General features: G+C 37.0%; 1 protein-coding gene across 4 annotated transcripts in view; it reads left to right on the top strand.

The window, feature by feature from the left end:
- Window positions 1–27388, top strand: part of MRTFA (myocardin related transcription factor A) — a 127546-nt gene that overhangs the window by 14283 nt on the left and 85875 nt on the right. The window contains exon 1 of one of the 4 annotated variants that reach the window (XM_037006904.2): window positions 12755–14859. The exons of 2 other annotated variants lie outside the window; for them this stretch is intronic. In XM_037006904.2, the coding sequence (XP_036862799.2) occupies window positions 14814–14859 (46 nt within the window). In that variant the 5' untranslated portion in view covers window positions 12755–14813. Of the gene's footprint in view, window positions 1–12754; window positions 14860–27388 lie in introns of those variants that run through there. One more of the 4 variants, XM_037006905.2, reaches the window with a different exon arrangement.

Below are 27388 nucleotides of genomic sequence, written 5' to 3'. Positions count from 1 at the left end.
GAAGACTAATCATACTCCTTCCCGAACTCTTTAATGTCTTCCTTTGGGGCTTAGGATGAAATCATGATTTTTATAACATAAGCCTAGTGTCCTCCCTGACCTGATTTCTTATCTCTGTTCCCTAGCTCTGTCTATTCTGCTTCAGCTCCCCTGACTTTCTTGCTGTTTCTTGAACAGCCAAAAAAGGATAACTGATGGAGCAAGGTTGCTTCTGTACCAGGGCCTTTGGTATTTGCTGTACCTTCACTGAGGTTCCTACACAAATATCATTTCCTCAGGGAAGCCTTCTCTACCTATCTTGTCTAAATAGCACCTTCCATTACTCTCTATTCTGTTTTGTTTTTCTTCTAAGCATTTATCATAATCTGTATGTATATATAGGTGACCCTTGAACAACATGGGTTTGAACTGTGTGTGTCCACTTACATGTGGATTTTTTCTAATACACTGGAAAACTTTTTGGAGATTTGCAACAATTTGAAAAACATGTTCTTTTCTCTAGGTTACTATAAGAATACAGTATATAATACATGTAACAAAAATATGTGTTCATCCACTTTTTATGTTATTGGTAAAGCTTCTGGTCAACAGAAGGCTATTAGTAGTTCAATTTTAGAGGAGTTAAAGGTTATATGCATATTTTTGACTTGTGGAGGGATCAATGCCCCTAACCCCCATATTGGTCAAGGGTCAACTCTCTGTATGTATGTGTGTATATATATATATATTTGTATATGTGTGTGTGTGTGCATATGTTTATTTATATTACCCCTTGATCCCTGCTGTTAATAGTACATTTCATGAGGCTAAAAACTTAATTTTGTTAATGGGTGTATATCTGACTCCTGGCTTATAGTGGGTACCCAATAAATATTTGTTGAATTAATTAATGAATGGGTTACTTGTTTGTCCCACTAGAGGCAAGAACTCTGTTTTTACATTTGTAATGAAAAATGCAATGGAAACTCAAACAGTTTTTATTTTGGGAAATAGTGGACACTCAAGCAGTTCTTTTGTGTGTGTTGTTCTTTTTCCATTTCTGATTTCCTTTTTTTCCCCCCAAGATGGTAGAGAATTCATTGTATTTATATGCTGAGGGTAATGAGTTACATTCTGTGGAGGTGGGAGAGGTGGGGTCCAGCAGCATAGACTTCCTTGAGCAGGAGTGAGGACTGGCCCCTTTAGCTTCTTTGCTTCTTACTCTATGTCTTTATCTTGATAATTTCACCCAAAATTTTGGCTTTAACCACCATTATGTTCTTGACTCTCCTCTGAGCCAGAGTCATATGCTTGGCTGTGTGTTGAACACCTTCACTGGATGTGCCATAGACAGTGTGCTCATAGTTAAACTCATCACATTACCTGCAGCTCCTACTGAATTCTCTGTTGTAGGAATTGGCACTACCTTCTATCCAAATGTTCAAACCAGGGGTTATTTTGTTTTCTTCCTAAATAAAAACTTTGACTTTTATTTGTTTTATAATCAGATGAAGTGTAAGAAAAAAGAAAATAATTCCCTCAGTTAATATATTTTCTATCAGTTTTTATTTATTTACTTTTATACACATATACTGTATATATTATTTTCATGTAATATTATTTCACAAGATTTCCCTATATTAACAGTCTTAGGAAACATTTTTTCTGTTTGATATTTGAATTGTGTATATACAACATTTTGCCAGTCTCCTATTATGAGACCCATACATTGTTTTTTTGTTTGTTTATTAGTTATAACTCATGCTACATTAGACATATTGGTATATAAATCATGGTGCAAATAACTATAGGACAACTCTTAGAAGTAGATGAAAAGATATGGACACAAAGAATATATGTTTGCGTAAGTAACATGTTTGGGTCTGAAGTTTTTAACTTTTTTTAAGTGACTGTCTCCAAATTGTCTCCCAGAAAGATTGTAACATGCTATTTTTAGAAGTAATTTTTTATTTCCCTCTTAGCCCTTCCAGCTTTCTTCTCAGCTACCAGTCACCAATTTTTGTAGATTCTTCAATGTTCATACCTACTGAATTCATTCTTTTCTTGCCATGTTTACAGCTGCTACTTAGTTTGGACTTCATAATTTCTTTCTTGAATTACTGCAACCATGGCCTTCTACCTGGTCTCCCCTTGTCCCTAATCTTGTCCCTATGGCCACCAGGATGATTTTTCTAAACCATAAATGAGGTTACTGCTCTCCTGTTTGAAATCACTCAGTGGTTCCTCATTTCCTTCAGGGTAAAGCTTATGCTCAGCATGGTGAACCAGGTCCTTCATAGCAAGCTTCTGCCCCACCCCTCATCTCTTGCCATTCACACTAAGTGATTTGGGATTTCCCATAAGAGACGCTTTCACATCTCAGTTCCACTTCATGTTCTGTTTTTGTTTCTTGGAATGACCTTCATTCTCCTTTTCTGGCTGATGTTTCTATCTGGTCAAGAATCAGGAGAAGGTGCTGCTTCCTTTAGGACTTCTTTCTTAGACTCCCAACTTAGACTTCGTATATAAATTGTGGTACAAATTACTATAGGACAAACTCACAGAAGTAGATGAAAAGATACGGACATAAGGAACATTTTTCCCTGCTGATTGCCTTTTGGTGTTCTTCCAAAGTACCCTGTGCTTACTTATTTTTTAATTATTTTTTACTACAAGGGGAGCTTTGTGAAAGCAGGGATTATGTTTGTTTATTAGTTGTGTTATCCTTAGTGCTTAGCTAAAAACTTTAGTTGCTAATGAATCAACCTGGGTGCTTTGTTAAATGCAGATTTCACTTCTGTTTAGATCTGGATGAGAACTGAGGTTCTGCATTTCTAACCAGCATCTGAGTAATGCCAGTGCTCTTTGTCTGAGAACCACATTTTAAGTAGCAAGTCCTAGAATATGATAAATATTTTGTTGAATATATGAGCAAATGAATGATGAAACTAGAACTGTTAACTCACTGAGGCACTGACTTCTTAGATTTAGGCAATTAAGACAATGATCGTCGACTTTGTAGCTGGACAGAAAAAAAATTTGTTTTAATTCAGGGTTTAGATTATTTGGAAGAAAGACCTGAGTCCATCTCTGTATAGGTGGCAGGTATTTTGTGGGTAATTTTTTAATTCTCTTAGTGATAGAAAATTTAGACCAGAAGCTTTAACTATTCTTTTCAGATAAATTTGAAATATTATATATATGAGCCCAGTGTGTACAGTAGCTGTTCTGGTGGAATGAAACCTGAATGTAGGAATCAGACCCCACTCACTTGGCATCCTTTTTGCCCCTCTGGAAGCTCTCAAAAGCATACAAGTTGAAAACTTCTGATCTAGATCATTTGTCTCCTTTAGTTTGAGCTGTATCTGAGTCAATCTCTTCAGTTGCCAGAATGGTTTCCTAACTGCCAGGAGCCCGAAACTGATTAATTGTGATCATACTTACAAGGGACTATGGATTTTTGAAACTAACAGACAAACATAATGGTATATACAACAAAATTATCGTTTTGGCAGGAGAAAAGAAACCCAAGAAGGTGAAATTGTGTTCAACATGAGAAAGGAAAGCATGGTGAAATACTGGGATTAGAATAATGCTGAAGGGGAGGAGGGCTTAATAAACTCTGTACAAAGTTTGATGACTACAAGTGGTGTAATATATGTCAGGGACCAGAAATACTAATTGCTTAAAACCACTCAACTAATTATCAGAATTAGTTTCTGTTATTATAGGGTGAAAACAGGAAATATTGATCGAAGAAACTAGAGAGTTGCAGAGTAATTGTTGCCCTAGTGGAACGTGCTTATTTTCTTTTTTATTCTATCCAGCAGCCATCAGGTGAATGTCTGAACAGAGGCAGTGTTGTTAATGTCTAGTTGCAGGGCTTTCCTGGATGTAATTGGGTCTTATATTTGTGTACCTTAATGGTTCTTCTTCCTCTCAAAAGGGGAAAGAGGCTGGTGTACTGGTAAGAAAATCATTATTATATTTCACACTAGGTCTTCTTTGCATGGTTATTTATAGGGAGGTAAAGGTAAAAATAGAAATGGAAGATTCCCAGTAAGATTGTGAAACTGGAAAGTGTGGTGTTATAGAGGAGAGTAAATTCTGGAGTTAGAGGAGGTACTTTTTCAGGTGTTGAAAGGGAGGAGAAATTTACTTCTTTTCAGATCTGTTACATTTAGAAGCATATTTTGTAGAAATTCACTGGTTTAGCAAGGGTCCTTACAGAGCAGTAGGCACTCAAGGTCCTGATGCTTCTATTTCCTCAACAAAGATGGAGCCCTAATAAGAGGGGGTGCCTTTGGCTAACCCAACCCTTATTAGCCTGATTGGAAGAAGTTGGTAGAGACGTTTCCAGGTGTATTTTAAAAATATTACTCATCTGTCTTCTACGTTGAGTACTCAGGTCTAAAAGATAAAACTTGATCTACCGGTGGATCCTGTCAACCTGGGCTTGGAGAAACCTGGAAAAACCTCTCTAATCTAACCCCTGCCCTGTTGGCTCCAGTTAAAGGAGTTCTGGCACACACTGAATGAATGTATCGTAATGGAAATTTAAGTTTCACTTGGTTTCTGACTTTAATGGTGTAGTGCTCTTTGGCTAGCTTTTCCTTACATATCCACCCCTTCTTCACACTAAGCTGATACCAGTCTTTTAAATATGAATGGGTTTCAGAACTGGCTGAGACTGTGTAAGGCCTATTTTCAGGAGTCTCCAGGATGGGAGCTGAAATACTGTCTGCTGCTTTTTCTCATTGCGAATATATTGCATTTCAGTTATCTAATAGGCTTTTGTGGGTAAACCTGGGAATTTTGCCATAATGTATATTCTATGGCTTCTTTGGGAAAGTATATTTCTTGTTCCAAATGATAAAATCACAAGTGAGCGTTTGGAATATAATCCATTTAAAAATTGGGGATTCGCTTTATATCCTAAGAGGTATGCCTCTTGAAATTTGGGGTTATAGATTTAAAACACAGTGAAAAGTAATGACATGGAATGCATTGCTCAGAAGGCACTGCAGACAAAAGTTAGATAAATTAACAGATGACAAGTTCTTAACAATTTCAAAGAAAAAGCTGGGAATTGGAAGATTATAGTCCTGATCTTTTACTTTGTCCTTGACTTTTAAAGATTTACTTCAGGACAGGCATTTGTTCTTTCCTACAATTCTGCTACTGTTCAATGCTGTGACCACTATGGAAATTAATATTCAGCACATATCTATAAAGTGCCTGTAGTAAATGAGAGAGGAGGGCAGGCAGGCATTGAAAAGTATAAAGAAGAATAAATTGTACCACAGCTAGTAGTTTTTGCCTCCTTCCCTCCTGTTCCTTTAATGAATAAGCCATTTGCTCCTTTATCAGAGCTAATCAATACCAAATTTCTATTCTCTCCCCCATTTTAGGTACTACAAACTAAACTTGGGATAGTGATCTGTTTATGGGGGATAATTTTTTGGATCATGGATAGAGGTTGAATACCAGGCAACATTTTTGAAAATGGTGAGATTTACCTTTGTTCTTTCCTTCTTGGTCCCCCTTCCTAGGTATCCCCTAGACAGCTGTCTATTTATTGTGTTCTGGATGAATCTTTGCTTGGATATTAAAGCTGATGAGACCTTTATATCACTTGAATTTTTGCATTTTCAAGAGTGTCTCATTACTGAGAAAGTGCCTTTCTCCAACCCATCAAAGATTGAATAAACACTTGAAATATCACCCACAAAAACTTGCTGATACCTACACCTATAGAAAATTTCTTTTCTGAATTACAGATTGTTCATGTTCCAACAGGTAGGAGTATGCTTAAAGAACAGTAGGACAGAATATTTGAAATTATGTCTGCAAAACTGAAAAAGCTTCTTATACTGAACATCCCCCTTGAAATTAGATTGATGATATATATGTACCATTCAAGTATTTTTTTCTTTCTTTTGGGGGGGTGGAAATGGCACATATACAGAAAAATACATGTATTATAAGATAGTTTACAGAATAACCATTAAACAAAGAGCTGCATAACCACCATTCAGCCCAGCAATAGCTCATTGTGAGCTCTAAGGACACCTCCCATAATGCTCCTCTCATCACGAGCTGGTCTCGTCTTCCTAGGAGTAACCCATTCTGACTTCTTAACCCATTTGTTTCACCAACTCTCTCTGTATAAGCAATATAGGTTAGTTGAAGTTTATATGAATGGAATGATTCTGTATTCTTCTTTTGCTCCACATATGTGGTGTTCATTCATGTATATAGTTCATCCATTTTCATTACTGTATAATAAATGTTCCCATGGAAATTGCTCCATAAGTTAAAAAAATCCATTCTGCTGATGAACATTTGGGTTGTTTCCAGGCTTGGGTTATTTCAGTGTTGTTGTGAATGTTCTTCATTTTCCTAGTATATGAGTATATGCATATACACACAGGAATGGAAGTTCCTATAATATATATAGTAATATAAAATTACTAGGAAATACTAAATTGTTTTCCAAAGTGATTGTACCAGTTTTTATAACCTGTATATGAAAGTTCCTGCTGCTCTATATCCTTGCCAGTGCTTGGAATTGTTAGATTTTTTAAATGTTTACTACTTCGTAGGTTGTATAATGGTATCTTATGATATTTTTTATTGTCACTTTACTGTTTTCTAATGAGGTTAAATCTCTTACATGTATTGGCCTTTTGGATTTCTTCATTTGTGAAGTGTCTAGTGAAATTTTTGCCTGTTTTTCTACTGTTATCTTTTTTTTTGTTGACTAATAGAAATTATATATTCTAAATACTAGTTAAAAAGAACTAAGTTCTTTATGTAGTCTAAATATATATATTCTAGAACTAAATATGTATATCCTAAATATATTCTAAAATAATATATATATCCTATAACTAATAGAAGTTCTTTATATATTCTAAATCCTAGTTTGTTACCAGTTGCTTAAATGTGTTGTACATCTCCTACTCTGTGATGTATCTTTATCATTCCCTTTATGGTATCTTTTGATTAACAATTTATAAATTTAATGTATTGATTTATGAGTCTTTTATAATTAGTGAGTTTTGTGTCTTAAGTTGTTTGGGGATAAGATAAGGCCCAATTTAATTTTTTTTTCCAAATGGATTCTCATTTATTGAAAATAGTCTTTTTTTTCCCCACTGATCAGCAGAGCTGCCTCTTTTATGTATCAAGGACTTCGACCTTGGTGTGGGCGTGTTTCTGAGCTCATGATCTGGTTCCAGTGGTCTGTTTGTGCCTGCACTAAGACCTTACAGTCTTAGCTGTGATAATTGTAATGAGCCCTTTTATATGGGAGAAGTAAATCCTCCCTTCTTTTTCTTTTTTTCTAAGAGTGTCTTTTTTGGCTTATTCTTTGTCCTTTGGATATTGGGATTTTGATTGGGGTTGCATTAAATCTGTAAATCAACTTGGAGAGAATTAACATCTTTAGAATATTATACTGTGAACATTGTACATTTCTCCATTTATTTAGATTTTCTGTAAGGTCTCCCAGTGAGGCTTTACAATCTTCTCTCTGGTAGTCTTACACATTTTTTGTTAGATTTACTTTAAAGGTTTCATATAATTTAATGGTGTGTGTGCTCCTTGAAAAAAATTTCATTTCTAACTGTTGTTGACCTCAGACATTTTTCTGAAAGAAATAGCAGGTAGAGTTTGTATATGCCTGTTATCTGCTATGCTGGGTGGGATGGGGAGAATTATGTAAAGAGGAGCAAGCAAGGGAAACTGAAAGTGAAAGGACATACTTGTCCCCTTTTACAGGCTTTTCTCTTTTGTGTAAAATTTAGGAGGTACTCATTTGTTTTCCACATATGTAGTTTATGGAAGAAAGGGCAAATAATGTGCCTTTTTTCTGTAAGTTATGCTGTGTTATTTTTAAATGCTTTAGTGTTGCATGGGAGATACTGATTAACTGCTGAGAGAAGTAAAAATTTTGAGTGGGCAATTTCTGATCCAAATTACAGTATTTTCTTGGGGAAAGGAAGGAAATTTGCTGCTCATGTTTCTCAAGAAGCCTGGTTGTCAAGGATTATGTAGATTAGGTCCCTCAGCCAATGTGAAAATATCCAAATCTTAGGCATGTCAATTCACTGATTCTTTTTATAATGTGATTTAAAGAATTTCACAATCTACTTCATATCAGCACTTAGAAATAATCCATTTCCCATTCTCATGTTTTCATCAAATGTTGTGCCAGGCTTCTGGCAAACAGAAACCAGACAGAATCTCCCTGTTAAAAAACAAAAACAAAACAAAATTCCTAGTGCATCCTGTCTTCCAGAGCTAATATTATGCATTTTTCACTTAGCTTTGTAGCTTCAGAGTTTTCATGTTACTGAAAATTTTTTATACGTGGCCTTTTTAATAGGTATATAACATTCCATTCTGTGTCATTTTTAAAATTTCCCTCCCAATTGGACATTTGAATCATTTTCTATTTTTCACACTTATACTAATATTTGGATGAACATCTTGTAAAGCCTTTTCTGCATTTTGGATTATTCCCTTAGAAGTGGAAATACTGGCTTAAAGAATTTGATCATTTGAACATTGAAAAATTTATTCAGTGACTATTGAGCACCATCTGCATGCTAAGTATTAGAGAGACAGTAAGGAACAAGACAGATAGGTTCTCATTGTCATGGAATTTACAGTAAGTGAAAGAGAAAGATTAAACAGATTTATTTATACAAGCCATTTCATAGTTAAAAATTTTGGTAAGTGCTTTGGAAAAAGAAAAGTACAAGATGTAGAATAGCAAATCTAATAGTGATGGTTCTAATTTAGATGAGGGGGTTGGTCAGAAAAGGCCTCTCTGAGGAAGAGACATTTAAGCTGACAGTCAAAGCACAAGAGGGAATAGTACATGTTAACGCTGGGGAGAGGGGGAAAGGGCACAGACAAGGGTTGTTAGGGAAAATTTGGCACAGAAAGACCAAAAACCTACCACTTTGTCAGTGGAGGGAAGTGATCTGAAATCAGTAGATAGGGACCAGATCACAAAGGCTTTGTAGGTCTTGTTAGGAATTGAGGTTCTTGAGAAAAGATTGTCCCATTCCATTCCAAAGTGGCCTGCCAATTTATACTTCTGTCAACCCTGTATGAGTGCCTGGTTCACTTATTAGAATTGCTAATCTCCTTTGTACAAGGTGTTGCTAATGAGATAAAATGTTTGCACTTCAGTTTGTATTTCTTTGATTACTAGTGAGGAAGAACCTTTCCCCAAATGTTTGTAGCCAGTTGGTGTTTCATTGTTTTGACCATTCAGTTCCATTTCCTTACTCACTAAAACATTACTTTTAAAGGTCTTCCACAAGTACTCTAGTAACAGACTGGCAACCACTTATCTGGAATCTGTAGAAGAGTTTCTTACATGTCTCTCATTCTGAGTACATACTCTGGGTAAGGGGCTAGATTAGGTCAACACCTGGTTTCTTTTGGCCTTGTTATTTGCTGCTTCATGGGTGTAGAAGTCTGTGGAGTTGGGAATTTGAAAAGAAACCGATAAACTCTGGTGCTTTTATTTTCTATAAGAGTCTGCTCATCTTTCTCCTAGGAAGCCATAGTTCTGTAACCAGAACTAATTGCTCTGCTTTTCCATTTGTTTAGCTCATTGTTTGTACTCTTACTTAGCACTTCATTTTTTTCTTTTTTTCATTGTTGATTTTATAACCCTTCTTAATTATAAGGCCCTTGAGGGTGGAGGCAGTGTCAGTCTGGCTCATTCTTGTCTTTGTTCCTCCACTGGCATTGACACTGTGTGTAATGGACAGTATTTGAGACACTGAGTATGAATGAGTTGGCTGTTTCTATATGGCTATCATTTACTATACTTTGAAGTTAGCTGAAAATACAGCCTTAATTTATCCTGAGGCCACGGAATAGCATACCTATGGTGGTAATATGTGATCCTCGCAGGATTGCAGGTCTTGACTGGGTTTTTCCTTAGTAATAGGTTGTGGTCATAGGAAATAGAAGCTCCCCAGGACCTGTAGCAACTTGCCTGGGTGCTGGGTTATGTTATCTTTTGGGTGTTTTCACTTTGCCCAACACCAGGTGTTAGGGGGAGAGACTTAACTGGTTGGAGCCTGTAAAATTTCAATACAATAATTAGATTTTTATGGAGCCGAGCCTCAGTAAACTCCTGCTGGCACTTGTGAGAACCCAAATCAGAAATGGACATAGGAACAAGATGACATTTTAGTGTTCTGAAATACCACAGAGATCATAAAAAGGTGTTACTTTGTGTATAGTACTTGTCTATGCTACATTCCATCATAGACCCTGCCATCCCTTGTTAGTGAGGTTGGCTGCTTTTGATGGTTAAAGGACTGCTTATTTTGTAGGTGAGCTAGGCTGTTTCTCTGGTTTCTACTACTCATTCCCTACAATTCGGGCATTTTCATTGTCATTAGCACTTAATATTCTTTTAGGGAATCAAGGGCATTCTTTTGGATGTCCTTATTTATGTTAATCTTCAATGCTGTAGATAATTTTAGTCTTCCTCTTGTAGTTTTTAAACAGTAACACTTCTGGCATGTGTTCTAATGAAATTGTAGCAGACTCCCTGCCACTTCTGGGTAGATAGGGAATTCTTTTGATGTTAGGGACTTTTGCCATGCTGTTAGACGTTTCTGTGATAAATAGGGCTTTTCATTCCTTTTGGCATACATTTATGAATGCTGTCATGTGTCACACACTTGGCAAGGTCTATTAAGCCATGTGGTAAAGAGCAGTGACAGAGGTGGGCACAGGTTCTGGGGGAGCATAAATAAGGGGTATTTAGCATTTCCATGGTGGATATGAGGAGGGTGGAGAGAGTACAAGGATCAGGGAGGCCTTTCTGGAGAAGGTAGAACTTACATTGAGTTTTTAAGGATGAATAAGAATCGGTTGATGACAAGGATGGCTTTTAATTCAGGCAAGGGTGACAGGAAGGAGCATAGTCAAGAATCTATTGCTGAAGGGGTGAATGTAGTAACCACAGTGTTGGTTATGTGAAACCTGAGCATAAGATTGTATATCAATGATAACTTAATTTAAAAAAAGTATATATATAAAGAGTCTTATTGCTGAAGTACACAATGTCACCTATGGAATATTCTTGTGAAAGAACTTTAACCTGAACTGGATCAAGGCTCTGTATCTAACTCTCAATTTACTGGAAATACAGGGGATGGAACAGCATGTTAAATGACACCTTGGAGATGCGGTTAGCAAAACCCAAAATATGGGAAGACAATCTAGTTTATTTAACAAACTACAAGAAAAGAAAAGAGGAAGGGGAAATCTAGGTATTGGAAGAGACTTAAGAGACACATCAGTGAAATGCAGTGTGTTGTCTTGTTGGACTCCGATTTGAATAAGTCAACTGTCAATACTTATGAGACAGTTGGGAAACTTTGAATATTGATTGGATAGTTGATGATGTTAAGGGATTTTGAAAAATTTAGGTGTGATAACGGTATTGTGGTTTTGTTAAAAAATAGCTCTGCTCTTTTAGATAAATAAAGGTGAAACTCGGTGACAGATTTTGCTTCAGAGTGATCCACTGTAGTTGGGCAGGAGGCAGGGTGGGTGACGTGTATTCATAAATTTTAAAGCTAGTGATGGGGTACATAAGCAGCTTATGCCATTCATCTTGCCTTTGTGCATGTTTGAGTTTTTCTGTGATGTTTTTAAGAAGCTGTTGTACTTCTATAGTATACTCCAGGCAAGACATCCATCCAATGAAATAAAAGCATTGGTTGTAGGGATGGAACAAAGAGGATGGGTTTGAGAAATAAGGTATGAGATAATTAGTTCTATTTAGATGTTTGAGGCTGGAGGGAAGGGAGTCTTAAGTTTATGGTTTGGGATCTGAGTACTGTTACCTAAGATAGGGAAAATGGAAGCAGTGTATCTTGAGGAGTTGGTGCGGGATGAGGACATTGGAAATTTGCTTTTGGATGTAGCGAGTTTAAAATAGCCAGGTAGAGATGAGTAGCTGGTAGCTTACAGGTGAAGTCAGAGCTAGTATGTAGGTGGTAGTTAACTTTAAGGGAGGATGAAATTGCCCAGGGAGAATATGTAGAAAAGGAAAGGGACAGTGAAAGCGGAGCCACTTTAGGACTCTTGAGAGGAAAGGTCAGAGAGTTAGAGAAGTAGAACTTTTAAGAAAATTAAGGAAACAGGAAATTTTAAGAAGCATAGGGAAACTATGAGGAAGGTCAAATAGGATAAGAACTTGTCTAGTTCCTCTTGATTATGAACATTAAAAGCTTTTGGGGAGCTAGTGGGGGATAGGAAAGCTTTGTGAATTAATGGTATTGATGTCCTGAAGTTACCAAGTCTCATCACAGTGGATCAATAGAAACTGTAGATCATGTTAAGTTTGTGTTGATTAGCTAGAGAGTTACAACTAAAAGCAAAAGAGCTTTCATTTTGTTGGAAACTAATATCATTACCCTTCATTTCCTTGGTGCCATTAACTTGAAAATCATATTCACTTGTGCAGAAACCTTGTCAAAGTTTACTTTAGTTCTCTATGAAATTTTGCTAATTTGTACAAAAAAATAGGGGAACTGAAGCTGCCATAGGAGTTCAAACTTCTAGAATTGTGAAACCTGTCTTACAGCCCATTTTCATAGTGAATCTGTTGCCATGCTGATACTCTTCAGTGTAAAAGCAAAATCTTACTAAAATCTCAGGCAGAGATTATGTTGCTTATTTCCTTTTCTTTTGAAGATTAACTTTTTAGAGTTGCTTTTTTTTAAAAGGCGGATTTTCTTTCCTTTAATTCTTTTTATCCCAAAGTGCAGATGAGATAATTGGTATGGAATTGCCTTGAAAAAAGATCACACATCAGTTGAAATGTGAGGTGTCATTGTTACTACCACCGTCTGAATGTCAGTATCTCTCTAGGGCTGGGATATTTATTGACAGTTGCAGCATTCGGAGTACTCGTCTACAGGGAAGAGAGTTTTGGCAGGAGTTGAATGGCCCTTTGCCCTTCCTGCCATCTTCTGTGCAAGGATCTTATAATTTGTATTTATTTTCCTGTGTGTACAGACAGGACTGTGAGAACATGTTTCATTGAAAAACCCTCACACAGCAAATTGTACAGCCTACACTGGGGAAAGGATGACTCAACCTTTTAGGGATGCTTTCCCTTTAGTTGCTAACCTCTGACCAGACTATCATGTAGTCTGAGAGTTGAAATTTACCCATTTTCCATAGATAGTTTGAGAGCTTCGTTGCCAGAAGGGGCCAGTGAGAAACTTTCTGTCTTTCTGAAGCAACATTTAGCCCACACTGACTGCCATTCTGTTGCCTGTTGAGTCATTCCTCAGTTCTGTAGAGAGCTTTTCTGGCTTTTCTCTTAAACATGATGTTCTTGGAGTGAGAAAGAAAGGACGTTTTTCTCTCCTTCACAGAATCTCCCCTACCCCAAATCTCATTGCTTTATCTTTTCTAGAAACAGAGTATTGCCCTCAATCATTCTGAGACTATTTTCTCTTTTTAAGGTCTCTTAGTGCTTTCATTTATCATTTGTTTGATTGTGTAAGCATTAAGGCATTTGCTGGGCTGAGTTCACAGCAGTAGGGTTTCAAGATACAGGCTGCTGCTTAATCAGAAAGATCAGGGAATTCTGAATAAACATACCAAATATGGATTTCTAGTTCAGCTATTTAAAAGTCAGTCAAATATGCTACAAGGCATCTTAACATCTTTATGATGAATATCGGTAAAAAGTACTGTGAATGAATGAATAAGCTTTTACATTGGGATAAATGACAACTGCTTTAATTTGAAAGGATCTAAGTTTGCTTTGTTTTTGCAATGGAAGGTAAAACACCCATTTTCGTTCTTTTTCAGAACATACTGCTATGTGCTAGTGGGAAAAGAATTGAAGTTTCTTTATTAGGAAAGGGAAATTCTTAAAGATTTGAACTTTCTTCTTATGGTTCCAACATCCAACAAGATTATTAAGCAGTTTAGAAAAGTCAAATAACATCAATAGGCTGTCTATTCACAGATGACGTGTCACATAGGAACAAGTTAAGGGTCTTTTTTAAGGGATTGGCAGATCTGAAAGACAGATTACAGCTCTGGAATGTATTCACATGACTTTTTGAAACAGATATTTTAATTGGAGTGGGGGAGAAATAGTTGAGCTTCTGTAGTTAAATATTCAACTTCCTTAGTCTATTATCTATAAATATCACAGATGAAAAAGCCATTAGAACTCTTTCAGAAAATGAAGTCACTATACATATTTATGTGTATGTAGGTGTTTATATGTGCCTAATCCCCATCCCCACCTCCAATTAATGGGGCTGTTGCACAGGATTGAGTTGTTTGGATTGCATTAATCTGTGGCTCTAAACTGCTTTTGCAGCCAGAATCCCTTATGCTAAGGTTTTGAATAAAACCTTGTCTTCTCTTCTTAAATAGGAAGGGAAAAAAGCAGTTGATCTGTTTTTTGAAGGTCTCTTACTGTATGTCTCTCCCCTCCCCCGAGAGACGAATAGCAGGGGAGGAGCCCAAGCTCACTCACTGTTCTGACCACACTTCATGTGTCTTAACTTGAGCTCTTTTTGGTTTCCTGTCAGCAGTAATTCAACTCTGTGCCATCTTGATTTGCCTGCAGGGTGGATAAATTGGTGATTGCACTGAGAAGGAGAGTTGAGTTTTCAGTCTGGTTTGACTATAAGACATGAGATTGAATTTGTAAAAGCTTCGGTTGCCTCTGAAGACAACATCTTTCTTCTGTGACTTTGAATTTTTTCCCTGTATTTGTGGGCTGTTGTTTCTGAGAAGAATCTGTCATGACTCTACTGGAACCTGAGATGTTAATGATGGCTGTACAGTCCGGTAATTTTCATACTTCCTGCAAATCCTATTTGTCCTAGGTTTCTTTAAAAAGGTTGGGCATATTTGTACTAAAGTTGGATGGAAGTGGGGAGGAAGACAGATGGTGGTGCACATAAATTGGCCAGTAAATGTACTGCATTTTCAGGTTTTTATTGTAAAAAGATTAATATATTTTTTCTAATTGCAAATTCTAGTTATTTAGACTAGCTTTGAATTAGATGTTTGCTGACCTTAACTTGGAATTAGATGTTTACTGACCTTAAGACTGTTCAGTGAGGAGACTTATGTGAGGGGAAAAAAACCTGTGTTCCCTTATCAAATATTTTGTTATTGTCAGTGGTGCTGTTTTTAATGTAGGATAATTAAACTGCTTTTGTAGTCTTAATGTATTGCTGTCTTTAATCAGTCATCTGCACTATTTTTATGTCTCTTTGTGAAAGCATGTTCTAAAATTTTTCCTTACCTGTTCTTTCTCTTTTGTAGTATAACCTATCTTCTGTAACATCTTTTGGTTTTTGGGAAATGCTCTTGATAACGCATAGGATTGGGACTCTAAGTTTTAGAGATGGGAAAGTTTGAACAGGGAGGCAGTCAACAGAAAGAATGAAGGATTTTTGAAATTCTGTTTCTTGAAACAGTTTTCCTAATTCAAACGCATCTTTTAAAACATTTTAGAATTCCAGTTTGTTGTTAGTGGTTTCTTTTACTTTTAGTGTTTTTAAACTTGTAAGTTAAATATCTAAAAATAGGGAATGTTCCTTTGTTATTTTTAGACTTCTGCTAAAATGTAGTCTGTAGTGTTTTCCTGTTTCAGAGAATTATTTTGAAAGGTTCATACAAATGGCATTTGGGGACCTCTTCCTTCCACTGGCCTTCAAGGAGAGTTGAGACTCCTTAGTTCTGGCAGATAGTGTCTGGCAGAATTGGTCTCACTGTTCTCCTTGGGGAGTGCTTAGATAATGTGTGAAAGACACAGATATTCACCTGAAGACAGGATCAGACGCTATCAGGTTAAGCTTTATGGACAGGGAGGGGGCAAAGCGAACAGATATTGCTAGCACTCTGTTCTTTCTGGTTTTACAAATAAGAACATGATGAGTCATTTATTGAGTTTTTCTGTTCATGTATGCTGTGCGTTCCAGGTTGCCTTTCCTTTTCCTCCCCCAGACCAGTTGAGCTGTGTTCTAAACAAGATAGTATGCTTATCTGAATCTTTCCCATCTGTCTTTGATGAAATAGCTTGCAATTAAACCGACTCAGATTTTTTTTTCCCCTCTCTCTGTATTCTAGTTCTCTGCTGGATGCAGGCAAGTGCCTATTTATTTTAGAGAGTTAATGTTAGCATTTGAACTGTCTCTCTCTTCATTGATCACCTAACTTACAGATCATTTCAGTCCAGTAACTTTCCTTAGGTTCTTTAAGTGCTTTTCTCTAAGGGGATCTCTTTTTTCCCAGCAGTATGAGGGAAAGGAACTTATTACTTCCTGGTCTTGCTGAAGAGCTGTTTTTCCTGTGACATGTGTTGGGCATGCTAGTCACCCATCTGTTGGACCAACTACTTCATAAAACTTTCAAAGGATAATAGTATGTAAGACAAGTATGAATGGAATTGACAAGGGTGTTGGATGCAGGTGGAGTGAAAGGTCTACAGAAAATGGCATGTAGATGCCCCTCTTGTCTTCTTTTGCCTATGTTACTAAAAGTAGAGAAGCTGGGTATAGATAGGTAGGGAGTTAATAGCAAACTAATTTCTCTAGTACTTGCAATTCTTAAAGGTTCAGAAACTTTATATATGTGTTGGTTTTGTAAGGTTGTTACTGTTTTCTTTTGAAGCTGTTACTGGATTATAACAGTAATATGACAGCTATATTTATGATAGAAATGGAAAAACATGTTATGAAGCTTTGATAAACTAAAAGCCAAGCATTCTTTCTAAAAACTCAAGACATTTAGATCATCTAAGTGAGCTGTAGGTTAATTTCTAGCAGTAAAATATTTTGACCTCCATTAATATGTGCTTTATAGGTGAAACTACTATTTAATGAGATATTTTGAGTAATTAAGCCCCCTTAGACAAGATTCAAGATGCAAATCTTTACCCTAAATGAAACTTTAAGCTAGTGAATATTGTAGCAAAGTTCCAGGGTGTATTGTGTTTTTATTAACAGTTTTCATTTAGTATTTGGCTTAGAGATTTTGGTGAGGCCTGTTCATGTATATACTTCCCTCCTCCTCAGTGCTGGTAGTCTCTTACTCTTTGAGATCCAGTTCAGATGCTGCCTTGCTGTGAAGTTTTTCTCCATAGAGTCAGCCCTTCTTGACTCTGCAGCACCAACTTTACAATGTAGACTGTTGTTTTTACCTTTTCCCCTAATTAGATTATTAGTTTCTCAAAGGCAATATATTCATCTGTATATTGGCTTCTGACATTACCACATGGTAGACACTCAGTAAGTTTATTTTTTGGGGAATAAATGAAGAAATCTTGCTTGTCATACTTCCCCTAATCAATAAGCATAAGTCCTTTAAATCAAGATTTTGTCAAAAGCATTTTGAGATTGCTTTGCACAAAGAAATGAATCCTCTGATCACCATCCTGTATCTTAGCCAATCCTTGTCCAAATCAGGTGCTGTTGAAAGCACGGATTTCAAAATTAAAATTCTTCCACATCACAGGATGTGCACTGTGCCCTGTTTTCCTGTGATGTGTATTGCTAAATCTAAGTGTTCTGATCAAGCCACAGTTAGAGGATAAATACATCTATTACCACTGTGGAAACCTGTTGAGATCATTGTTATTAGAAAACTAATGATCTGAGATGGACACTTGGGGTTTCTGAAGCTAGGACAAAGGGAATAGTGGGGCACAGCATTGACTCTGGTGTATTTTAGAACATGAACACCGGCGCTCAGCTCTTAACAGCTAATGTGTAAAGCTTTGATCAGGCAAGCCCTGTCCCTGCATCCAGCCAGTGTAGTCTTCTTGCTAGTTTATAATTCTACAACAGTGGGGCAGAGTTCCCTTGTAGAGAACAGGATTGAAGCCATTCCCTAGGTATGCTCCGATCCCATGGCATGTATCTGATCTCAATGGGCACAGTTAGGCAGTCAGTTTGTCTTTTCTGCCTCCTTTGTGCACATATATATACATGCACATCCACCCACATGCACACAGACACACACTCTACCCACACCTTGTGCCCCCTCCCACAACCCCTATGCTTGTCTATGTATACGATATCTCTGGAAGGATCTATTTGTAGGATATCTGTGGAAGGACTGGTAACAATGACTACCTTAGGGAAGGGGGCTGGAGAGCTGTGGAATTGGGATGGAAGAGACTTTTTGTTCCACAAGACAGTTGTGTTCTTGTTTAAGTTTAGTAAGATTATGGAATACCCTGTAAATGTGGAAGAATATATAGAGTCTGTATGACAACAATGCATAGAGGATGCAAACCCGCTGCCATACTAACCAACCTAAAGAATAGAGTACACTATACACTGAAGTCCACTAAGTGCCCTCTTTGATTTATCCCTTAGAAAACTGTTTTGTTTGCTTTTTTTTTGAGAGCCTGCCTATCTACTTTATTTTATTTTATTTTTTACTTTATCATTAATCTACAATTACATGAAGAACATTTGTTTACTAGTCTCCCCCCTTCACCAAGTCCCCTCCATAAACCCCATTACAGTCATTGTCCATCAGCGTAGTAAGATGCTGTAGAATCAGTACTTGTCTTCTCTGTGTTGTACAGCGCCCCCCATGCCTCCCCCCGACATTATACATGCTAATCGTAATGCTCCCTTTCTTTTTCCCCGCCCTTATCCCTCCCTTCCCACCCATCCTCCTCAGTCCCTTTCCCTTTGGTAACTGTTAGTCTATTCTTGGGTTCTGTGTTTCTGCTGCTGTTTTGTTCCTTTACTTTTTCTTTGTTCTGATACTTCACATATGAGTGAAATCATTTGGTACTTGTCTTTCTCTGCCTGGCTTATTTCACTGAACATAATATCCTCTAGCTCCATCCATGTTGTTGCAAATGGTAGAATTTGTTTTCTTATGGTTGAATAATATTCCATTGTGTGTATGTACCACATCTTCTTTATCCATTCATCTCCTGATGGACACTTATGTTGCTTCCTGTTTTGTTTGCTTTTAACTGTATATACCTTTTGAATCTTTCATGTTATGTGCCATGGTCATGCTGACTATTAAAAAATATTATCTGAAAGTGTTTCCTCAGTCTGCTTACTGTCTCATCCCTTTATGTCTGTATACTTAATTTCTGCATATTTCTTTAACTTCTGGTTCCCTGACCATTACAGTTTGCCTCTAACTGCATGTTTTATAATAATAGGGAGGGGTTGGAAGAGAGGAGTAGTAATTCATAAAGACAAGGTTGAAGGAAGATAGGTGGGCATACAACTTTTGCCCTTTTTGGTAATATGTTAATTCTTTTAAGGCAGGGTCCCCTGTTGGAGTTCATATCATTTAGAGGTCTGTACAGCTGGGGAAAAACTCCGGAACCTTCAGCATACCCTCCTTTTGGATCTCCTCATACTCTAAATATTAATGTGGGTTTTAAAAAACGTATTTTTGTTTATATTTAAGGGAATTTAAAGCCCGAAGGAAACCTTAGGTATTTTATTGTCCTTTCTTTAAACAAAGATGAAGAAATTGGCCCATTGAGGTTAATTTACTTCCTGAAATCACATAATTAATTAGTGGTAGAGATAGAAGGAGAATTCATTTTCTTACTCCCATGACGGTATTCTTTCTGGCATAACATACTTGCAAAGAAACCATCAGAGACCTTTGATGTATGAAATTGTTTATAATTTTCCCCAGAGATCTTGGTTTTCCTTGGGATTTTCCATTGCATCTTTCTATTACTACTCAGATTGACTCACATCTTAAGAGGTAGAGATAAAAACCAGTGGCTGGGTGTCTACCTCCTGCCTCAGAAGTCGAGTCAAATGCTACAAGCCCCGTGGTCCTTCGGTGGACTTCTGTCTTGCCCTGCCTTCTCTGGCCTGGGTGATGATCTCATACTTTGATGATCTCAGAAGACAGGTAGGCAGACAGACAGCTATTGTCATCAGCATTCTGGATTACATCTTACTGCCCTTTCTCTGACTCATTGATTTATGTGGGGTCCCCTTAGAATTAGAATCCAGATCAAAGGAATTTGAATTCATCTGTCTTGTTTTTTTCCTCCTTATTGTTTCCTTTTGAATGAGGCAAGCTGTCAGGACCATGAACCACAGTTTTAGCTTTATTTGAACAGTGCCAAATTAAATAAAGATGAGTCTCATACAGTCTTGTTTTTTTTGGAACTTCACTTTTATAATTACCACATGCATTATTTTTTAGAGGATTTTCCTTATAATAACAAGGAAAAAAATACTAAAAACTGCTTCTCTGCCATAAACAACAAAAAATAGCTTTCTATTTCTTGCTCTCAACAAGCTAAAGGGCAATATCAGGTTGAGCTCATGGTGTTGAGGGGTCTGGTCTTCCTTAATCTCATAGCAGTCCCATAAATGGGGTGATGGCAGCAGTTGGGTGAGTATAGAAAGCCCAGAAAAGAGGAATACATAGCAGTTACATAGTGTAAATAAATTCAGTAGTGAGATTTTACAGTGTGTCATAATTTTAAAGTGTTTATATGTTATCTGATCTTCACAACTCTTGAGGTGTCTGTATCTTCACATCTTAACAGGAGGAAACTGAAGCTTAGACAGGCTTCAGGACACACAGTAGGAGATGGAACAGATGTTTAATTCAGGTTATTTACTTTAAACACTACTTACAATGTTTCATTTAAAATGAAAGTCAGATCGGATCCCTCCTCACTCAGAACCTGCCATTGGTTCTCATTTACAGAAAAGGTCCAAATCCTTACAGTGCCAACAAGGTCCTGCACGATCGGCCCCAGTCTTGTTAACTCTCTGGCTGCATTTGCTCCTCTTTCCTCACTTGCGTTATCCAGCCATATAGCCTCTTTGCTGTCCCTGCACACCTTAGGGAGTGATCCTGTTCTGGGTTTTTATACTTGCTTGCCCTTATATCTGGAGCACATTTTGCTGAGTCACCTTAGGGCTTGCTCCCTTGCTTACCTCACATCTTTGTTTAAATGTCACTTTTTCAGTTAGGACTTCCCTGACCACCCTATTTTTAAAAATCCTGCTTTTATTTTTCTTCACAGTACTTTTCATCTGACAGAATATGTGACATGTTTGTTTAGTGGTTACTGTGATCTCTCCCTACTAGAATATAAATATCTAGTGAGGGATTTTTCTCTCTTGTTTTCTGCGTGTTTTCCAGTGCCTGTGAGAGTACCTGGCACATAATATGCACTTAAGAACAATTTTTGAATAAATGATTTACTAAAAAGTTTGGAATATGTTTTAGGCAAGTGTGTTCCTGAGACCATGCCTTTCAACTGTTTTCTATAGCATTCACTGCACTGCCTACTGCACTAGTTCTCAAAGGGTAGTCTGGGGTCCCCTGGGCTTCCCTGCCACTTCTGGAGTAGGTGAGAGATGCAAACTTTATGTGTATTTACCCTGAAATATTATTTGCCATTTTTACTGTTGTCCTCTCATGAGTGTACGGTGTAGTCTTCCAGAGCTATGTGATATGTGATATCCCAATAGATTGAATGCAGTACTGTATTTGAAAATTCAACTATCTTTTAGTAAATTATACATTAGACAGATTTGCAAAAATACTGAAACAATAGTACTCTCCTAAATATTTTTTGTTTTGGACAATAAATGCATTTTTCATAAAAATATTAACATGAAAAATGTTAATGTGTAGTGGGTTTATGGCTCTGATTTATTTATTTATTTATTTATTTATTTATTTATTTATTTATTTATTTATTTATTTATTTATTTATTTATTTATTTATTTATTTATTTTGGTGTCGTTAATATACACTTACATGAGCAACATTGTGGTTACTAGATTCTCCCCATTATCAAGTCCCCACAACATACCCCATTACAGTCACTGCCCATCAGTATAGTAAGATGCTGTGGAATCACTACTTGTCTTCTCTGTGCTATCCTGCCTTCCCTGTGCTCCAACCCCCCACATTATGTGTGCTAATCGTAATGCCCTGTTTTCTCCTTAGTCCTCCCTTCCCACCCATCCTCCCCAGTCCTTTTCCCTTTGGTAACTGTTAGTCCATTCTTGGGTTCTGTGAGTCTGCTGCTGTTTTGTTCCGTAAGTTTTTTCTTTGTTCTTATACTCCACAGATGAGTGAAATCATTTGATACTTGTCTTTCTCCGCCTGGCTTATTTCACTGAGCATAATACCCTCTAGCTCCATCCATGTTGTTGCAAATGGTAGGATTTATTTTCTTATGGCTGAATAATATTCCGTTGTGTATATGTACCACATCTTCTTTATCGATTCATCTACTGATGGACACTTAGGTTGCTTCCATTTCTTGGCTATTGTAAATAGTGCTGCAATAAACATATGGGTGCATATGTCTTTTTGAAATGGGGCTCCTGCATTCTTAGGGTAAATTCCTAGGAATAGAATTCCTGGGTCAAATGGTATTTCTATTTTGAGCTTTTTGAGGAACCTCCATACTGCTTTCCACAATGGCTGAACTAATTTACATTCCCACCAGCAGTGTAGGAGGGTTCCCCTTTTTCCACATCCTCACCAACATTTGTTGTTGTTTGTGTTTTGAGTGGTGGCCATCCTAACTGGTGTGAGGTGATATCTCATTGTGGTTTTAATTTTCATTTCTCTGATGATTAGCAATGTGGAGCATCTTTTCATGTGCCTGTTGGCCATCTGAATTTCTTCTCTGGAGAAGTGTCCGTTCAGCTCCTCTGCCCATTTTTTAATTGGCTTATTTGCTTTGTGTTTGTTGAGATGTGTGAGCTCTTTGTATGTTTTGAATGTCAACCCCTTGTTGGATATGTCATTTATAAATATATTTTCCCATACTGTAGGATGCCTTTTTGTTCTACTGATGGTGTCCTTTGCTGTACAGAAGATTTTTAGTTTGATATAGTCCCACTTATTCATTTTTGCTTTTGTTTCCCTTGCCCGTGGAGATATGTTCATTAAGAAGTTGTTCAAATTTATATTCAAGAGAGTTTTGCCCATATTTTTTTCTAAGAGTTTTATGGTTTCATGACTTACATTCAGGTCTTTGATCCATTTTGAGTTTACTTTTGTCTATGGAGTTAGACAATAATCCAGTTTCATTCTCTTACATGTAGCTGTCCAGTTTTGCCAACACCAGCTGTTGAAGAGGCTGTCATTTCTCCATTGTTATGTCCATGGCTCCTTTATCATATATTAATTGACTATATATGCTTGGGTTAATGTCTGAACTCTCTATTCTGTTCCACTGATCTATGGTTCTGTTCCAGTGCCAGTACCAAATTGTCTTGATTACTGTGGCTTTGTAGTAGAACTTGAAGTTGGGAAGCGAGATTTCCCCCTGCTTTATTCTTCCTTCTCAGGATTGCTTTGGCTCTTCCGGGTCTTTTGTGGTTCCATATGAATTTTAGAACTATTTGTTCCAGTTTGTTGAAGAATGCTGTAGGTATTTTGATAAGGATTGCATTGAGTCTGTAGATTGCTTTAGGCAGGATGGCCATTTTGACAATATTAATTCTTCCTAGCCAAGAGCATGGGATGCACTTCCATTTATTATTATTATTATTATTATTTTTTAAAATTGTATTTTCTTTTTTTTTTTGAGAGGGCATCTCTCATATTTATTGATCAAATATCAAATGGTTGTTAACAACAATAAAATTCTGTATAGGGGATTCAGTGCTCAATGCACAATCATTAATCCACCCCAAGCCTAATTCTGTCAGTCTCCAATCTTCTGAAGCATAATGAACAAGTTCTTACATGGTGAACAACTTCTTACGTAGTGAATAAGTTCTTACATGGTGAACAGTACAAGGGCAGTCATCACAGAAACTTTCAGTTTTGATCACGCATTATGAACTATAAACAATCAGGTCAAATACGAATATTCATTTGATTTTTATACTTGATTTATATATGGATCCCACATTTCTCCCTTTATTATTATTATTATTATTTTAAATAAAATGCTGAAGTGGTAGGTAGCTGTAAGTTAAAGGTAGAAAACATAGTTTAGTGTTGTAAGAGAGCAAACGTAGATGATCAGGTGTGTGCTTGTAGATTATGTGTTAATCCAAGCTAGACAAGGGCAATAATACATCCACGGATGCAGAAGATTTCTCTCAAAACAGGGGGGGTGAGATTCTAAGCCTCACCACTGTTGATCCCCAATTTCTCACCTGATGGCCCCCCTGCGACTGTGCCTGTCTTAGGTTGTTCCTCCCTTGAGGAATCTTACCCGTCTCTGGCTAACCAGTCATCTTCTGGGGCCATACAGGGAGATGTAAAGTTGGTAAGTGAGAGAGAAGCCATATTGTTTGAAAAGGTTAGCTTTTTAGTTCTTTCCATTTATTAGTGTCCTCTTTAATTTCTCTTAAGAGTGTTTTGTAGTTTTCAGGGTATAGGTCTTTCACTTCCTTGGTTAGGTTTATTCCTAAGTATTTTATTCTTTTTGATGCAATTGTGAATGGAATTGTTTTCCTGATTTCTCTTTTTGCTAGTTCATCGTTAGTGTATAGGAATGCAACAGATTTCTGTGTATTAATTTTATATCCTCCAACTTTGCTGAATTCAGTTATTAGATCTAGTAGTTTTGGAGTGGATTCTTTAGTGTTTCTTATGTACAATATCATGTCATCTGCAAACAGGGACAGTTTGACCTCTTCCTTACCAATCTGGATGGTTTTTCTTTCTTTGTGTTGTCTGATTGCTGAGGCTAAGACCTCCAGTACTATGTTGAATGAAAGCGGGGAGAGTGGGCATCCTTGTCTTGTTCCCGATCTTAGTGGAAAAGCTTTCAGCTTCTCGCTGTTAAGTATGATGTTGGCTGTGGGTTTTCATGTATGGCCTTTATTATGTTGAGGTACTTGCCCTCTATACCCATTTTGTTTAGAGTTTTTATTATGAATGGATGTTAATTGATACGTAAATTTTACCTTAATTTTAAAAACTGTATGAGCAAATATGCAGGTTTCCTTGGAGTAACAGACAGAAGATCAGTTGTTGCCTTTGGCCAGAAGTGGAAAGAGAAGTTAACTACAAAGGGGTGAAAGAGAACTTTAGAGGATGAAAATGTGTATCCTAATTGTTGTAGTGGTTATGTAGGTGTATACTTTTGTCAGTACTTAAAACGGGTAAAGTTTATTATATCTGAATTAAACTTCAACAAATTGATTTTAAAGGCTTATAAAATTATCTCTAATTTTAAGCTTAAAGTTTTAGGTTAAAATTCTCTGATCTTTTATTAATATAAGGCTAACAACTGTTAGAAAAATAAGGGACTCTGATTTCTATTGCTAATTGCTATCTCCCCTTTTCCCCTAATCAGTTTATGAAGTGATATTAGATTGATCAGTTTCAGTCAGACTGTGCTCTTAGGTTTTTGAACTGGCATGATTCTGTTGCTGTGCTTTTCAGAACCTATGAGTGGGTGTGATCTAAATTTTTTTTAAGTTTATGGAACATTCTTTTGGCTTTTAGGCTTTTTTCCTTTTATGTACGACAGAAAAATGTTCCATTGGGTGTAACAAATCAGGTTGATTGCCTTTCACCTCCACTCTGGAGTATCCTGAGCTATTTTGGGCACCAGAAAGTTGGAGTTAAAATGACTCTTGAAGGAAGCAAGCAAAAGGGGAAGGAGTTAGCACTGCTAGGTAATACCTAGGACAAAACAAACTAAACCAAATGTGTCAACTTCTTTCCCACACATTATTTCTGTCTCCCACCCATTGATCTCATGTTGGGAAATGTGCTGTATTACATAGAATCTTCCAAGGTTTGACAACAATTCTAGAAGATAATTTCTAAGTTAGAAACACCACCTCTGTAGATGGCTCCTGAGTTTTCTCCCTGAGGTGTCTTTCCCACACCCTCACTCATTTCTTGAGCAGCCTGACCATGCCTAAATGAATAGAATATTTCCTAGTCAAAATTCTGCCCCACAGGTGGACATCTTTTATTATTTCCCTTAAGCATAGCTGAGGCAGTCTTATATTTTAAAAGCAAACTATTAAAAATACTAGTAGAGACCAAACAGGAAAATGCAAACCAACCAACCAACCAACCCCCAAACCTAAGCGACCCATTTCTACAGTAGGGCATTCTAGCAAAAATATAAAAATATATTTAAAGTAATAGTAGCTAACAGTTAAATAGGATTTACATTACAAGACAGTGTCCCAAGCTCCTTATATATATGAATTCTTTTAATCCTTGCAACAACTATATGAGATGGATGCTCTGATTATCCCTTTTACAGATTATAAAACTGAGGGACAAAGTGGATAAGGAACATGCCCAATGCCACATACCTGGTAAGTGGTAGAGCTAAGATTGCACCCAGGTGGTCGATTTCAGAATCCATGCCCTTTACTACTACATTATATTGCTTTCCATGTGAAGTTCAAGTCCTTTTTTCCCCAAACAATTACATAGCAGCTCTTGTCTGTACAACTATCTACCCAGCTTGTCTAGGTTCCTTTGTCTTGTTCTCTCAAGGACATAGTCTACTTTGTCTTTTTTGTCCCCTTCCCCCCTTGCCTTATCCTCTGCAGAACACTTTGACATAATCACTAAAAACAAACAAAAACATCTAATCTTTTCCTCTTTTTGAATACCTATTTTAACTTCTGTCCTAGACCGCCTCTCTACAAAGGGATGACCTTTTTTTCTACATTTAACTCTATTTACAAGCCCCTGATCTTTGCCTAGAAGTGTCCCTGGTTTTAACAGTGATTCTTATACCTGCTCATGAGGATTAAAAAGATGCTATTTTGAATTACAGTGTAGTAAGATTTCTGACTGCACCCAGGGCCGAAACTAGCATCATATGATTGAAACTGAGCAAAACCTCTTGAGTGTCTTGCCATAAACGTGCATTAGAAATTTTTTCCGATGTAGCAAATAGTTTCTGTGGGTAGGAAGTAAATTTAAACCTGCCTGTCTTCAGAGTGGGAACATTTTCCATGCAAGGTCCTTCCTTGTTCGCTCTGGTAAGAAAAAAGGTCCCTTGCCTTCTTCCCCCATTTCTTCTGAACTCTGCTTTGCAGAGCATTTGGGAACCTCTTAACAGCTGAGTTTTATACCTGCTAAGTCAGTCCGTGAGATGTTTGCAAATAATCTTCCATTAGCTTTATCCTGAAGATCCCCTTGCAGTTAAGCTTTCGGTCAACTGACTCAGTGTTACTAAATTTAGTTTAATCCCAACTAAGGAGGTTAATATGAATGTTTTAGAGAAAAAGTCTTGATAAATTGAAGAAAAAGTATATTTTTTGATGTACTTAAAAAATTTACAAACTATTGTATGAAAGAGGTTTGAGAATCTAGAAAAACATGCAGTCTCCACCTGCCATAGGGATCGTATTCTAGTTTAGATAGGTAAGAGTAAGA

This window comes from Manis javanica, chromosome 10 (assembly GCF_040802235.1).
Source record: "Manis javanica isolate MJ-LG chromosome 10, MJ_LKY, whole genome shotgun sequence".
Lineage (NCBI taxonomy): Eukaryota > Metazoa > Chordata > Mammalia > Pholidota > Manidae > Manis > Manis javanica.
Note: the sequence above shows the minus strand (reverse complement) of the source record. Positions and strands in the feature narration are given on the sequence as shown.